Source organism: Mirounga leonina, unplaced genomic scaffold (genome assembly GCF_011800145.1).
Source record: "Mirounga leonina isolate KUSES-001 unplaced genomic scaffold, KU_Mleo_1.0 Mir_153, whole genome shotgun sequence".
Taxonomy (NCBI): Eukaryota; Metazoa; Chordata; class Mammalia; order Carnivora; family Phocidae; genus Mirounga; species Mirounga leonina.
The window spans coordinates 13110372-13128145 of NW_023270387.1; the positions used below are offsets into that span (position 1 = coordinate 13110372).

The following is a 17774-nucleotide window of genomic DNA, read 5'->3' on the forward strand; positions in this document are numbered from 1 at the left end:
TGCTTTCAATATATTCTCCTTGTCTTTGACTTTCACTATTCTTTCACTATATATCTGTTTGAGGATCTCTTTTTTTTTTAATTATTATGTTATGTTAATCACCATACATCACATCGTTAGTTTTTGATGTAGTGCTCCATGATTCATTGTTTGCGCATAACACCCAGTGCTCCATGCAGAATGTGCCCTCTTTAATACCCATCACCAGGCTAACCCATCCTCCCATCCTCCTCCCCTCTAGAACCCTCAGTTTGTTTTTCAGAGTCCATCGTCTCTCATGGTTCACCTCCCCCTCCGATTCCCGCCCCCTTCGTTCTTCCCCTCCTACTATCTTCTTCTTTTTCCTTTTTTTAACATATAATGTAGTATTTGTTTCAGAGGTACAGGTCTGTGATTCAACAGTCTTACACAATTCACAGCGCTCACCATAGCACATACCCTCCCCAATGTCTATCACCCAGCCACCCCATTCCTCCCACCCCCCACCACTCCAGCAACCCTCCGTTTGTTTCCTGAGATTAAGAATTCCTCATATCAGTGAGGTCATATGATACATGTCTTTCTCTGATTGACTTATTTCGCTCAGCATAACACCCTCCAGTTCCATCCACATCATTGCAAATGGCAAGATTTCATTCCTTTTGATGGCTGCATAATATTGTTTGAGGACCTCTTTGTGTGTAATCTTACTTGGATTTTGTTTAGCTTTCTGCCTACGTTAGTTATTGTTTTTCAATAATTTGTGACGTTTAGAGCCATTATCTCCTTGCATGCTTTTTCTTTTCCTTTCTCATCTTCTGGTACTCCCATTAGGCATATGTTGTTGCACTTGATTGTGTCCCACATTTCTCTGAGGCTCTGTTCATTGTTTCTAGTTTGTTCTTCTTTTTCTTCTTGAAGTTACATGATCTCCATCAATCTAACTACACATCTGCTTCTTCTTCCAGGTCAAATCTATAGGTAAGCCTCTCTAATGAATTTTTTATTTCAGTTATTTTACTTCCAATTCCATAGTTTTCCATTTGGTTCATTTTCTTAATGATCTCTATTTCTTTATCAATACTCTAATTTGATGTGACATTGTCCTCATACCTTCCTTTGCTACTTTAATTGTGAACTACTTTATTTCTGTGAACATTGTCTATAATGGCTACTTTAAAGTCTTTTCCTAATAAATCTGACATGTGGTGTCTCTGACAGTTTCTTGGCTTGCTTTTTTTCCAGTGCATGTCTCATACTTTCCTGTTTCTCTGCATGTCTCATATTTCCTTATTGGAAACTACATATTTTAGATAATATATCATAGCACCTCTGAGTACTGGTATATGTCTCTCCTTCTAGAACATGTTATTGTTATCTGCTTATTTGTTTAGTGACTAGTGGACTGTTTCAGTGAAATTTATTCCCCCATCCACAGTGTTCAGCTTCTAATGTTGTTCCTCAGGGAAGCACAGATTTGGTATATCCACAGTTACCCTCAGATCACTGGATCACCATGGATTGGGAGGGCTCTCTTCCCATCTTTCCTTAACCGCACCCAGCTGTTAGACTCCAAGAATTGATGGCTGGTTGCTCTATTGTTTTCAACAACGCCCTGAGAAATAAATTGGTCTATAAACAATCCAATCAAATTCTGGTTCCTTTGAAGGAATAGTTTCTGAGATCAGTGTCTGATTTTTGTTCTGACCTCTGGAAGGCTGTTGGGATTTTTATTCCCTGGATCTCTCCTGCAAACTAGCTAGACTACGGTATAGCTTGTATCTTGAATCTCCTCTCAAATGCCTTTTACTACAACCTCCACTGTACTTTAGGATACTTTTAGGCTTCAACTTCTTCGTTCTCTGTTGCAAATGAAGTCAGTTCCTTTGGGAACAAATTAGGAGCTGTTTTATGGTTTGTTTCTCTCTCTGGGCAAATCTTTGAGCCAGTGCTCTAAAGCTAGGTGTGGGGGACAATGGCAAAGTTCTCTCTGAGTGATACTCCCACCGTAGGAGCTAAGAGCTCAGTGGAAGGAGAAGGGACATAGTCTGGGGTCCTCTCAGTTTTCCTCTCCTGGGATGGAACAACCAACCTACAATCTGAGGCAAAAGTGATCTGGGCCCCTGTATTCTCAACATGCTGCAACCAAATTCCACAAGTAGGGGCTAGGCCGAAGGGAGTCCTTGCTCCTGCACTACACTCACCCAGGACTTAGCTGCAGCAACAGGCAGCTGGGGACAGGAAGAGAATGCTGACATCGTGTTCGTCCCAGGAGCCATGAGTCAAGGTTGGGGTTGGGGGGATCCTGTGTTCTAGGCTACAGTAGTCCTAATTGGAATCTCCACCTCACCAAACTGGCAAGGAGAAAAGAGGGAGCAGTACTGGCTTAAAAACCATTCTCAGGGCACCTGGGTGGCTCAGTCAGTTAAGCGTCTGCCAGGGTCCTGGGATCGAGCCCCATGTCAGGCTCCCTGCTCAGCGGAGAGCCTTCTTCTCCCTCTCCCTCTGCCTGCCACACTGCCTACTTACGCTCTCTCTCTGTCAAATAAATAAAATCTTTTAAAAATAAAATAAAATAAAATAAAATAAAATAAAATAAAAACCATTATCAGGGGCGCCTGGGTGGCTCAGTCAGGTTAAGTATCTGCCTTCAGCTTGGGTCATGACCCTGGAGTCCCTGGATCGAGTCCCACACTGGGCTCCCTGCTCATCAGGGAGACTGCTTCTCCCTCTGCCTCTGCTCCTTCCCCTGCTCATTTTCTCTCTCTCTCTCACAAATAAATAAATAAAATCTTAAAAAAAAAAACCCCACTCTCATCTCTTACCAAATTTTCATAGATGTTCTTGAATAAATGTCTCTTCATTGGCTGTTCAAACTTAGGACCATGGTTTTGGGGGTTTTCATCATTTCCATGTTTCACTGGGAAGCGGGTCAGCAGAGCTCCTCACACTGTCACGACAGAAGTCACTCTCCCACTTGTTCTTTAAAATGGATGTGAAGGATCAATACATGTGTGATCTAGGGCTCTATATATGTGTAATCTCATTTAATCTTCACAACTGTGGTGCAGACACTACAGACCTTGCTTTTATAGATCATGAAAGTGAATCCCAGAATCATTTAATAACTTGCTCCAATTAAAACAGCAAATAGGAGGTAAGGGGCTGATTCCAACCAGGCTTAACCACCTCCAAAGCTCGTGTTTTTGATCACACCTATTTTTTCATCTTTTACACAGATCCTTTTAAAAATCAGAGCTCATGGGGCGCCTAGGTGGCTCAGTCGGTTAAGTGTCTGCCTTCGGCTCAGGTCATGATCCCAGGGTCCTGGGATCGAGCCCCACATTGGGCTCCCTGCTCAGCGGGAAGCCTGCTTCTCCCTCTCCCACTCCCCCTGCTTGTGTTCCCTCTCTCGCTGTGTCTCTTGCTGTCAAATAAATAAATAAAATCTTTAAAAAAAAAAAAATCAGAGCTCATGAAACAGTTACATCTCTGTGCAGTCACAATGATTTCTTTAGGGAATACATCATTTTCTTCCTCATCTGCATCTTTTATAATAATACTAGGAGAAGTCCTATTCTGTTTCCTCATGTCTTACGCTGCATTTCCATAAAGAATCTCTGATCAGGGGACTTCACCTTTTCTTTACTTTTTAAAATCTGTTGTCCTGAAGATCTCCCTGCTAGATCTGATGTGCAATGGGTTTGGGTCTTTGATTATTATAAACATTAAAATGACAAGGTCTCTTTTCTCCCAAGATTACCTTTGTGCATAAGCACATACACAAAGCCAATTAAAAAATATTATTAAGAAATGATGATACCTCCTTTAAAAAAGACTGAAGCTTCTTAGGCCCAAATTATAAGATTTCAGGGAAAAGCTGAACACACACACACACACACACACACACAATCCATATAGTCACAACTGACCAGTCACTAATAAGAACATCCCACTTTAAAAGTGATCTCATGCTTTTAAATGTACTTAAATGAGTAAGTACCAATATTTAAAACATAAAAAAAATTCTGACCACAATTGAAACCAAAACATAACCCAAAAAATAAACTAGATAAACCTAAAGTATACGAAGAAATCTTTCTCCTTACTCACCCAAACAAAAATAAATAAATAAATAAATAACTGACATGTCAATGCATATCTGAAAATTTAGCCTTTACCTCTACTTGGCTCCATTTATCATTGTTACAAAAAAAATTTTTTTGGCCAGTTTTTACCAACTCAAAAAGTCCGATTTCCTGGTAGCAGATCTGCTACTGCGCCAAGTGTTAGAGAAAAAAATAGTTACTGCAGACCAAACCTCCCAAACTACAAGAATCATCAAGGGAACTGTGAACACATAGTAAGGAATACAGTTACATGTTCTATTTAAACAAAGTTTAAAGAAAGCATTAGAATGAGACTGTTTGCACCCAGTGGCTCTTTTCTCACACAACAGAGGCCCACACACCACGGGAGCCCCTCCACATGTGGTGACCCCCAGTCGAATCTGGCAACAGCAAAGACCCTTGGTCGCAGGCTCAGTAGGGATGTTTGTTTTGGGAGATCTGTAATCTCAGCTGTCAACACCTGACTGAAATAAACAAAAGAGCTCTGCTGAGGAAACAAAGACAGTGACGGGACTTAAGCAGGTAAACCAAAATAAATTAAAATTCTTGATGGAAATGGACAGCCCTGCGGGACAGCATCCAGTGACAGAGCTGCTCAAGTGGCTAAGGCATTGACCAGCTATTTTGGGTTTGCTAGCGTGTGCTCAAGAGCTTTTTAAAGAATGCAATAGAGGTACTTACCAAATATTTCCCCTCCACTAGCATATTCTGTCACCAGATAAATCATCCGTTCTGTCTCCATAACCTGGTACAAAGGCAGGAAAGCGACAGACAGTGACACAAATGACAGGCTGATATCATAGGAAGAGAAACTAATGACTCCTCTTTTGTCATTTGAAATATTAATAACCATTAACTGCTTAAAGGAAACTTAAAACACCAGAGAGGGGAACAGGCATAAACGCTATAAAGAAGAAAGGGGGAAAATAGGTATTCCTCCAAGTTCTTTAAAGTAGTACGTATTTACTACTTAAGAGAGACAGTCGTTTTGTTGTTCCTTGAGGCCTCTGCAATCTCTTAAGCTCCACAAAAGTGAGAAGCAAAGAAGCTGCCAAGAACCAGAAAGTTCACATTCAACAATGATCACCTGAAGTTCAAATATGCCCCCACCAGCCACAAAACCCAATCAAAACAAAACAAAACAAAAAACCTAGGGAAAACAAGGGGAATCACTTAGGAACTGTGCAGAAATCACAGGTGGATGTGTTTTTTTAATGGAAATGACAACTTTCCTCTCTGTATCCATTTATTCAAAATTGGGAAGAATAATGTAAATATTCAACACTTAAGTAATATACTCATTTGTATTTTGTTTTGGTCCCTATTTTGTTTTTTTTTTTATGTAGTTGTAGTGTGTTGGCAGTCCTTTCTTCCTTTTTTTACCTTTGTCATTAAATATTTTTTAAAGTAATATAGGAGTATCTATGCTCATGATAAACTTCTTAAATACCTGGTATATTTAAAAAAGGCCAAAGATTTTCTTCTTTCCAGCCCCCTCCATTTTATTCCCCCAAAGGAAACACTGTTAATAAGCTAATTTATTCTATATCTAGAGCAATGCTGACCAATAGAAAAAAAAATGTAGGCCTCATATATAATCATATATAATCTTAACTTTTCTAATCGCCACATTAATAAGTAAAAAAAATAAAATGAAATTAACTCTAATATTTTATTTACCCAGTATACCCAAAATACTACTTAAAAATTTTTTTAATTGTAAACTACTTCAGTTTTCACATTAATGAAGATTAATAAAATTAAAAATTCAGTTCCTCATTCACTCTAGTCACATTTTAATGCTCAATAGCCATGTGTGGCCAGTGGCTATCATATTGGGCAAGAGAGTTTTAGACTTTCACCATAATTCAGTCAATTATTTTGCTAAATTATTTCCCAGTTACTTGATCTTTGACATCTTTACACATTGATACCATATAACAGCATTACGTGTTATAATCACACATCTTTTGAATGGCTTCATGGTATTCTGTCATACAAGTATACATTACTTTTCCAATCTAATAACTGTATCATCCTTTTTTTCTCTTTAATTCTTAAGAACTGTATATATTGGTGATATTACCTCACTGTATGTTACATGCATCACTGCCAGGCTCTTCCTGTATGTTGATTTACACAACAACAACAACAAAAGTAAGTGCTCTAAATATATGCAGGTGTTGAGAAAAAAAAAGAAAAGAAAAAAGTAAATGTCATATTGTATATCTCCTTTGTACCCCTGGGTGTATAGACTTTTATTGACTGCAAATGTTCTTTTACTGTTGAATTTTTCAGTAGCTCAAAAACTTTCCTATTCAGTTACCTATATTTGGCTCCCTCTATAAACTGACAAGACTGAAGTTTTGGCAAATGACTTGAAAACTACCTGGATACAATTTATAAAGACAATTTGACAGCCATTCACCTTGGCAGCCTGGAATCCCCCATTAACAATACTAGCTGCCAGAGAGCAAAATTAAACCTTAAAAGAAGGGCATTGTTCAAAGCCAGGGCTGAAAGTATGAGAACTCTTACTGGCTAATGAAATCTTGGGTAAGAAAGATCAATTCGGATAATTCAGTTATAAGGTTAATACCTACAAGTTAACCTCTTGAGGAAAGTCAGCCTCATAAGCCCTACAACTATTTAAAGATGATTTATTTTAAAAAGTGAGGTCAAGAAGTTCACTCAGTCGATCAGGATAGGAAGGAAGCAGAGGTCAAACACCTCCGAGTTTGCAGACACCGGTCTTCAGGCAACACCAGGAAGCTTTCACAGGTTTGCTTCTGGGGCACAACGTACGTGTGGTTCAACAGAATTCAGTCTGATGCATTTCAGCAAGTCTGCTCCTGCTGATCTAACTCATTTCATGATGTGAGCAGCTGATGCCAGAAAAAAGCCCTAGAGCTGTGGCCTTAACCACACACACTAACATCACAACATGCTTTCTTTTCCATAAAATTAATAGACTATGAAAGCCTGCCCATTGTGCCTCCACCCTTATACACGGTGCCATGTCTGGGCCGGCAACCATGTACAGCAGCAAATGAACCGGGTGGGTGGCCACTTCCTGAACAGGTAGGTGACGGCTGCTCTGGTAGAAAGCAGTGAGCAGGGCTGGCCCTCGGCAGAGGTAGAGCTTGCGGCTGCCAACACACTGCAATCTGAGAAGCACCCCAAAGCCCCACCTCTCCCAAAATACCTCTTCCACCAGCCTGCTAAGGCAAGGTCTTCTCTTTCTATCTGGCTTGAAATTCCAGTCATTAGATTTACTGCTTTTGCAGTAAGGTAAGGGAATCATTGTTGAGGATGGCATGAAATATGCATGGTTCTTGGGAAGGTAAGAAAACTAGAATGGAAATCTCTTCCATTCCACCAAATCAATCTCGTGGTTATCAAAATTATCAAATGCTACCTTAGGAAACCAAGTCTAGGGCCCTACCAGAAAAGAGGTGAGTTCTGACTAATACAAGGAGCCATACTTAAAATATCCTTCGCCATCATAAGTCGTACCAGGATCACAGAAATGAGTATTTAAGGAATGTTATAAAAAGATAGTTATATTCACCTCTAGCTTTTCATCCCCCCAAATTCTCCATTCCTTTGGCTTTCCCATTCTGTTTTAGGATTCAGATCTACATAAATAAGTTCTTGTCATCTTCTGAATAATCCTCTTGTGTAATCCTCACAAAGAATGGTACCCAAGTTTTAAAGAACAAGTTTAAAAGGCCTACATGGGTAAGGTAGATCTTACTAGTAAGTAGCCAGGTAAAACGTAAGTGCTGAGTGGGAAATAAAAGGGCAGGAAAACAGTAGGATAAACATGTGAACACAGAAACCAAGAAAAGTTGCAGATGTTCACCCAGACACCTTTTCTTTTATACACACAAGTGACTATTCTGGGCTCTCCGTCACCACACACTGTGCCACCAAGGGACCTACCTGGTAGAGCCTGATGATGTGGGGATGGCAAAGCATTTTCATAATTTGAACTTCCCGGAAAATCTTCTTCAAGTTTTCTTCATCCAGCTGGGTCTTGTCTATGATCTTGATAGCAACCTGAGAACAGAGGAAGAAAATTTACTCTGATGCAGGATTAAAAGCAGGTCACTAAGGAAAATTAAAACCACTTTAAAACATTATATTCCACAAAATACAAGCTGCCAGCATTTTGTTTACAGAATATCAGTGAATAAAATTATTTTACTCTTTTTATAAAGTCAGGAAATGGATTCCTAGCAAGTTGGTCTCAAAGGAACAGATTCCAAAAGCTAACGGGTCTTTCTGCCATTTCTTAAACTACTCTGACAGTAAGACCTTATGACAAACAAAATACTTCATTACTCCACAGATGGGATCACAGTCTGGGCAAATCAGGCTTTGATGCAGACAATGGTATGTCGGGTCTCTTATTAAGAGAAAATGCTTGGGCGCCTGGGTGGCTCAGTTGGTTGGGCGGCTGCCTTCGGCTCAGGTCATGATCCTGGAGTCCCGGGATCGAGTCCCGCATCGGGCTCCCTGCTCGGCAGGGAGTCTGCTTCTCCCTTTGACCCTCCCCCCTCTCATGTACTCGCTCTCTCTCATTCTCTCTCTCTCAAATAAATAAATAAAATCTTTAAAAAAAAAAAAAAGAGAGAGAAAATGCTTATATCACAAGTACATGATAAGTAAGGTTCGACGACAAATTCCACAGGTGCGTCCTACACGTCACCAGGGGCTTGCATAACTCGGTAGCAGAAGTGGTATGATATGGTGGTGGTCGCTGCAGTCACTATACCCCAAACATGTGCTGTGTGCCAAGCAGAATTCTTCGTGCTTTCCAAGTACTACATCATTTAAACCTCACAATACCCTACATTTTATTAACCTTATTTCCCAAATAGGGAAACTGAGACACACAGAGATTAAGTAATTTACCCAAGATTAAGCCATTTACAGCTAGTATGCGGCAGATCCAGGACTGAAGCCCAAGTTGGTTGGCTTTACAGTCAAATTCTTAATGTTAATGCTACAAAAATCTGAAGATCTTTCTGTACTGTATATATACTGCTTCAGCATCAAACATCTATTTTGCTCATCATTGTTAAGACATCCAGCAGCACATACGTTTTAAAACAGAGTGAAAGATGAAGAACTTTTTTTACTCTACCAAATGTAAACTTCTTCACTATTCTTAGTGAAATACTCAAAATACTGTGTTGCCCCAAAATATCACTATATCTCCGTCTCAGTCGATACACAAATATCAAAGAATATTAGTCTGATGAAGGACCAAGCCAAGGTAAATTCTAGCCCCTTCCAATTCCAAAAATTCTATGATTCTATACACTGAGAGAGGGAAAGGAAGCTTACTGAGAAAAAGAAAAAAAAAAAAAAAAACAAGGAAGCAAAATTTCAATAATAAATAAATGTTCAGCCCAGAGCAATAAAGACTATATGGAACTACACAGGGTAGATGATTCAAATGTAAGAATAACTAACATAAATGTAACTTTGGAGTTGTTTCAGATATTAGAATGAAAACTGATGGGAGAAAGGCCCAGGGAGACAAATTTCAGCTCAATTCAAAGAGCGTTCAAAAGGACAGAATGTGATAAAGGAAGCTGGATGTAGCTCAAGCTATGAAGATTAAATCAGATACAGCCTTAACTTCAAGGAGCTCACGGTCTAGTAAGGGAAAGACATACATGAAACAGGCAACTATACAGCGTTGGAAACACAATCAACAAAGCTATAAACAAGGTATGATGGTAGAACAGAGAATGGAGTATGACCTTCACCAGGGGGGAAAAGCAGACATAGGGAAAGACCTCACAAACAAAGCAGAACTTGATAAAGAATTGGGATAAGCAGAGAAGAGGGTAGGAAATTTTATGAGGAGAAAGAGCAGAATCATTAACAAATTTCACGAGCTGTTCGATCTCCTATAAGAAGTCTTGTACCGTATCACCCTGGATATAGGGTTATAGCTCAGTGGTAGGGCATCTGAGTGCATCTCACCCCGGACCATTAGCGTTTCTACTTCTCCTCACTACTGTGTCGTATCACATACAGGACCTTAACTCCAGCAAATGGTCTGGTGTCTGTACCTGGTCCTCTAAGGACAGCTCCCCAAACACAAAAATCGCAGTACACAATGTCCTTTTATAGAACGAATATCTGGGTCTTAATTGTAATTAATTATTAATAAAAGCTTACACATGAATAGCACATTATACTTTACAGATTGCTTTCAAATACATAACAAGCTTAGAAACTTGCAGCTATATGCCCATCGCAGAGCTTCCCAACTAGTGGGCTAGAAGTGGGTTACAGGGGTACCCAAGGCCATGGGTAGGTGGCAGTGGATCACCTCCAGCCTCAAGAAACCTCACTTGTTTACCACCGAGAAAATATTATCATTTTCGGTGTGCAAGGACCAGGCCTCAAATCCCCTATCCTGCCCATGCCTGTCAATGGACGGCACAGAAAAAGTAATGGGGTAGAGGATGGAGGTGGTTAATGAGGGCCTTCAATGCATTTGACCGTATTTTTGTAGTTTTTCACTCGCAAGAGAGGACTGAGTCATACATAACTGGGGGAGTCATAGGGCCTCCTGATTCACATGAACCCCTTCTGAATTCATTTGCATTCTGAGGTAATACGACTTTCACAAAGGTAAAGAGAAAACCAAATCTAATCATCTATGAGAACAAAGCTGGCTACAAGATCTTATATCCACTTATATGCACTTCGTAACGATTTTTAATTTGATAGAGATAATGGTATATAGCATGGATGTAGTTCTTCATTTCGTAACAAGTATATGTGCCTCCCCATAAAGGGAATACAGCCCCCCACATACTGAAATGTATTCTTATCTTTTCAGGGAAAATTGCATTAAGTATAACCTGTTCTCCGAAGGTGGATGCAGAGAGGTTTCCGTAGATTAAAACATCAAATCCCGTCTACTCTTCAATGAGATTCAGGATTCAACAAGACACGGGCAAAGCCTGGCCTAGCAGCTGAACGTGGCGTCAACAGGAAGGACTCTGGTGTCAAGCTGCCTGGGTTCAAAATCTTAGAACTGCCCTTTTAATGTATAACCTTGACCAAGCTATTTAATTTTGCTATGGCTCCTTATCTAAAAAATGCGGGCAACAACAGAACCTGCTCTAAAGGTTGCTGGGGACTGACTAAGCTAATGGATGCAACCTGCCTAGTATATAATGCCTGGCATGTGCTAAGCATGTCATACGCATTAATTACAGGTACTGCTGTTATCTGTTTGTTTGTTTTCTGGAATCAAGCCTTAAACGTTAGGCATTCCTTGACAAAAATAAGATTCGCTTCACTAAACAAAGTAATCCTGGATCTCAAACACATCAGTTCCTTACTCAAGGGGCAAGCTGAGGGGCCCAACAAGCGAAATAGCTAACAATTTGTGGGCAGCATTCAGAACCAACTGGTTGCTTCCAGCTGATGTGGGAAGAACATGGAAGGAATGAAGCTGGGGGAAAAATGCATTCCATTCGGGAGCGTCACACCAAGCTACAGGATGGAACCCACAGCAAGACCTGATCCTCGGGGCTGCACCAGGGAGAGTGCGCTCTGCTTCTTCATGGCCAGCCGGGCCCCCTGCCCCCCGAGACCAAGTACCAATGCCAGAGAGGAGGACACGCGTGTTACTTGGTCCACGTGCCTGAGAGGACCCCTGAACGGAAAAGACAACGTCCGAAAGCTTCAGCTCCTATTTTAGCTGCAAACTAGAAGGTGGAGGTTTTCTAGAAAATGGAAAAATACCAGTGAAACAGAAAAATGACGACGTCAGAGAGCAGGGAGTTGGCAAGCAAATGTGAATATTTTGAGACTACCCGAAGAGATCGATGATCGTGAATTTTCACTGCTACAGACAGTGGTGGCCATACAATCAGGGTTTTAGCTGAAAGTACACACCCGCTGCTTGAAAAATGAAATGCGTCCACAGCAAATGGTAAGTTGGTAGGTAAACAGAAGATAAAATCTCAAAGAATGTGTCCAGATTTTGGTGCTGAGAATCTATGAATCACATCCTTGTACTTGAGTATGAAGAAAAGCGTAACAAGTAAAAAAGGAAATTTCTAATACATTACCAAGGGATCATATATTTCTTAAAGTTTCTTGTTCTACATAGAACTCAAACGAGTTATGAATTGACACTAATATTAATTAAACATGGCACTGTATCCAAGACGTTGCTTAAAAGCTACAGCTTGCCCAGAGCCCTAGGAATTTCTCTACCCAAGATATTTCCATTCAATGAACCCTTTTTTCATCGGCATGTGGCGTGACAAAAAATTAAATTCAGATCGTGCCAAATTTAAAGTCACAGTTCTTTATTATTCATTCTAGAAGGGGGGGGGGAAATAGCTATTTCCCCCTTTTAGTTCTCACTTCTAAACCACAGTTCCTTTAACTCTTCTAATTTTTGCAAGCACGGTAATGTTCACAGGGAATGAAGTTGACAAAGTAGTGCCTTCTTCACAACAGGCAATAAGTCACCTGCATATCCTGACACCACATTCACAGGCAAGATAAGGTGACGGAATAAAAACCAATGAGCCAAGGAAAGGTTCGGTATTAAGATCAAAACAACCCACCCTTCCCCCTCATGCATCAGAAGTAAGTGGGTTCTTTCAGCCACCCAGGTGCCCCAAGTGCTGTCATTGTGACGAGATGGATGAACCTGGTGTGCCCTGTGCCAAGTGAAGTAAGTCCGAGAGAGAAAGACAACCACATTACCACATGGTATTACTTATATGTGGAATCTAAAAAAAAAAAGTCAAACTCATAGAAACAAAGTAGAAAAGTGAGTGCCAGGGCTGCGGGGGTGGGAGAAATAGGGACAGGTTGGTAAAAGGATACAAACTTTTCAGTTAAAAGATGAATGGGGGGGGGGGGCGCCTGGGTGGCTCAGTCGTTAAGCGTCTGCCTTCGGCTCAGGTCATGATCCCAGGGTCCTGGGATCGAGCCCTGCATCAGGCTCCCTGCTCCACGCGAAGCCTGCTTCTCCCTCTCCCACTCCCCCTGCTTGTGCTCCCTCTCTCGCTGTGTCTCTCTCTGTCAAATAAATAAAATCTTTTAAAAAAATTTTTAAAAAGATGAATAAGGCCTGAGGATCTAATGTAAAGCATGTTGATATAGTTGGTAACACTATTGTATAATTAAAATCTGCTAAGAGCATAGAATTTAAATGTTCTCACCAAAAACAAACAAAACAACCAACCAAACAAAAAAACCCCAAATATGTGAGGATGAACATGTTAATTAACTCAATCGGGGGAGTCCTACACAATGTATATGTATAACAAAACAACACGTTGTACACTTTAAATATCTTTCAATTTTGTCAATTATACCTCAATAATGCTGAAAAAAAAAAAAACCCAAATAGTTTTTTTTATTTTTGTAAATATGACTACTTGAAAATTTTAAATGATATATGTGGACCACATCTTAGATGATGCCAGTAAGCTGCCGGCTACAACATGTATTACACAAAAATGACTTCTGAAATACTGGACTCAATGTTGAGAACTGCCAGTTACTGATCTCGAAGAAACTTGGCAGGCTTCAGTGCACTCAGTGCTCAAACACTGCCTTGGGAGAGAATCTTAAATTAGGTCTCAAAAGTTGCATTCCAAGAACTCAATTTAATTCCATTACAAAATGTTTATTGAACAACTGATGGGCTTAAGGCAGTGCCCTTGTGCAGCTCGCTAGAGGCTGCTCTCGACAGGCTTCTGTGAGAGAATTAAGTTTTACACTCGTAAGATAGCAGTTTGCAAACCTTTTTTTTTTTTTAAGATTTTATTTATTTATTTGACAGAGAGAGACAGTGAGAGAGGGAACACAAGCAGGCAGAGTAGGAGAGGGAGAAGCAGGCTCCCCGCTGAACAGGGAGCCCGATGTGGGGCTTGATCCCAGGACCCTGGAATCATGACCTGAGCTGAAGGCAGATGCTTAATGACTGAGCCACCCAGGCGCCCCAGTTTGCAAACCTTTTGGTCTCAGGACTCCTTCTCTCAAAAACTGAGACCTTCAAAGAAGTTTTGTTTACATGAGTAATATCTAGCAATATTTACTTAGGAAATGGATTAAAATTAAAATCAGAAGTTAAAACAGAAAATTTTAAAACACCAGAATGGCAATCACACATTTCGTCAGCCATCAGAGAAATTATATCACACATCACGTAGTCCCTCGAAATCTCCCTATGTAACTGTGAAAGGATGAGAGTGAAAATGAAAATAATGTTTATTTATTTATGAAAACAGTGTTGGCCTCAGACACTCACTGAAAGAGTTCTGGAGACTCTTTGGGCTCCCTGGATCAAACTCTGAGTGCTACCCTGAGGCATTATCATATGTGATGAACTAACTTCTGCCCTATAGTCTAGAATGGCACATCTTTGGGAAAACTGAAAAAATAGTCACTCAAATTGTTTTCTGTAGGACTTAATTCATTCCCAGTTGAGAATGGCTTCTAGAAAAGGAATCTGAATGCCTTTGCAAAACAAACAAAACAAAACCTGTTTTTCTTTTAAATTAACTGCAAAATAGAATTGTCATGAGAATATAGGTTTAAAGAAACCTCAAACCATCATAAGATACACAAGCTAGACTATAAGGCTAAACCTGCAAGGCATTAAATGGCTGTGATTAATGATGTGCCACATGGCTGTGGTCAGGACGTAGGCTGGCCATATTCTTGGGAAATCCTGACTCCTGCACCGGAACCAATCAGGGAGGACTCCACATTTGAGTCGGTAACCAATCAGGGAGGACTCCACATTTGAGTCGGTAACCTGTCCCTATCCTGACTCCTGCACCGGAACCAATCAGGGAGGACTCCACACTGAGTTGGTAACTTGATACTCAAATCAAGTTCTAAGGGACAAAGCTAAGACATATATTTGGGAAGAACTGATTATTCTATCCCTTTTACATACCAATCACAACTGTTTCTGGAAAAATACGCAGCTATGAAGCCTAGGGATTGACTGAGATGTTAGGATTCCAGCCAACTCCAGACAGGAGGACTCAACAGGACCACCAAAAGTAAGGGTAAATCAGCTTTCAATGAACCCCAAAGGAAATAGTTCACAATATCTAGCAGGACTTTAGGTGACTTATTTTTCTCTACTTCTCTGCTTTGGCTGTACTAAACAGTGAAAGTGAAATTGTTCTTGTATTTACAATGTCTGGAGGATAGAGAATTGTGAGCTTCCTGAAGTGAGAAAATAGACCATGACCCATACGTTATTCTTGGAAGAATTCCTAAGGTGGAACATGGTCATATTGTACATAATTAATCAATGGAAATTTTCTGGTGATTACTTGGAATTCAAAGCAGAGAAGGAAAATTTTTCAGACAAAAAGAAAATGGTTTCTCAGTTCCAACAATTCCCATCTGGTTAACATTTACCCTCTCAGAAAGCAGAAGTCCTAGGAGTATCTCAAACGTAACAGGCAACTCTCCGCCACACCGCCATCACTACCGCTGCTGTTATTTCAACATTGACACAGTGCCGACAACATTTTGTATGCTTCCTATAACATTAAATCAACTCCTGGCCTTTAAGTTTCCCACTGAAATGAACTGAACAAGAAGATATTTTAAAAGGGGGGGGGGGGAAGGAGTGGAGAAGAGGATAGAGTTGACCATAACAATAAAGAATTACTTACAAATATCAGTGCCTGATCCATTTTCAGTATCTATTTCCGCTTGACCACGACTTCCCAGTTTAAGAGGGAGATTTAGAATTGGACGGATGGCTGAATTCCAAGGTTAGGGACCTATTTAAAAGAACACCTCGAAGCCCTTAAAGAAAGGGCAGAAGGGAAAGAGCAGGAAAGAAGGAGCGGGACTGAAGAACGCAGGGCAAATAGAGACGCTCTGAACACCGAGGGACGGAGCGGGAAGGCATTCAAGAAATGGAGAAGAAAAGGATTAACAGTGGTTTAACAAGGAAGCTCCAACGGTTTAAAGTGGCCACCAAAGAACAGTATCTAAGAAAAGGGTATTATGAAAAAATAGTTATTGTCACAGCAATGTTCCGAAATAAAAGAAAAACAAGGAGCAGCAGTTAGTCCAAGGCAAAATTTAAAGTTATGGTGGAAAATGAAGCTAGGAAGGATGGCATTTGAGTCCCAGAGAAGAAAGATTAGACGTGTGGATGAAACTTGGCAATGACCTCAACTGTGAGGTTAGGAGGCAGAAAGCTGAATGAATTTCAAGATGAATTTTCTTAATGAAGTGCTCTTTCCTAGAGTGCCAGCTCATAGGTAAAAATAACACACACTCCCAGAAGGACTGTGCTCTTCCCAAGAACGGCATTTGTCAAGGAGCCGTGTACTGTTAAGCACATTTCGATGTAGCACCTAGAACACTCAAAGCTTTTTAAAGCACCAGCTGGAAAGAAAGCTGAACTCAACTGGCGCTCATAACGTTCTCATACTTCCCCAATGGAGATTTATTACACTGAGCATCTTGCTAACCTTACAATAGTAGTGTTGTTCCTGGTGAACAAAGTCAGCAACGGTTCATATTTTAAGGTGCTTTAAATTATATTAATATGCCCCCAAGGCCTAATAAGATAGGCTGCAGTAGCAAAAGGCTGAGTGAACCAAGGGAACACAATTAACAGCTGAAAAACCACCCTAAATTCCTCATCTCTTACATTTCCCAATTCTTTGGTAATGAGAGCAAACGGAAAACTGGAAGCAATCTCCATTATCAGAGAGCATCTTATCCTCCCTATTTCTGCAACTTACTTGTCACGCACGCTCACATACCAGTACGGCGAGCTAACTGTCACCATGTACATCTGTGTCAAACCAGGATTTCTAGTCTGAACGCTGATGACGCCGGCCTGTCTTCCCTGTGGCAGCCCAGAATTAAAGAGCCAGCTTCCCTGTGCCCGTCAGGAGCACTGCACCAAGTACCTTCTGATGGGCTTTCTTTTTTTATAAATTTATTTATTTATTTATTTATTTATTTAAGATTTTATTTATTTATTTGAGACAGAGAGAATGAGAGACAGAGAGCATGAGAGGGGGGAGGGTCAGAGGGAGAAGCAGACTTCCCACCGAGCAGGGAGCCCGATGTGGGACTCGATCCCAGGACTCCAGGATCATGACCTGAGCCGAAGGCAGTCGCTTAACCAACTGAGCCACCCAGGCGCCCCTCTGATGGGCTTTCTTAATCACAGCTGCACACCATTAGTGCTGGCCAAAAAATGCCCGTCTGGGATTCCACCAAAATGGGAATATTTTGTGTGATAGCTTTTTGCATTTATTCCGGCTCAACGAGTTCCTTATAGTTAATGGTCATCACATTTTCAAATCAAACAGATTTTATATTTCCATAATTAATGTTTGTGTTTCATGGACTGAATAGTGAAGTGTAAGTAACTTAAATCACTCCACTGGAAAGTCTAAGGGTAAACATTAATTAATTCTCAAATTTCTGATATTTATTCTAAAGGCAGGAAGAAGACTATTGATAACCCTGCCATAAAAAAATATGAAAAACTGTCCTATTGAAATGTAATTCATTATCATATGTATTATTGTTATATATATCCTATATATGTTACCAGTTTTATACCACATTTAATGTAAAAACACAACTACATGAAGT

General features: G+C 40.4%; 1 protein-coding gene across 5 annotated transcripts in view; it reads right to left on the minus strand.

Moving 5' to 3' along the window:
• Window positions 1–17774, minus strand: part of SIK3 (SIK family kinase 3) — a 245049-nt gene that overhangs the window by 105259 nt on the left and 122016 nt on the right. For all 5 annotated transcript variants that reach the window (XM_035009003.1, XM_035009004.1, XM_035009008.1 and 2 more), the window contains exons 2-3: window positions 8055–8171; window positions 4791–4854 (exon numbers count right to left, since the gene is read on the minus strand). In XM_035009003.1, the coding sequence (XP_034864894.1) occupies window positions 4791–4854; window positions 8055–8171 (181 nt within the window). The remainder of the gene's footprint in view (window positions 1–4790; window positions 4855–8054; window positions 8172–17774) is intronic.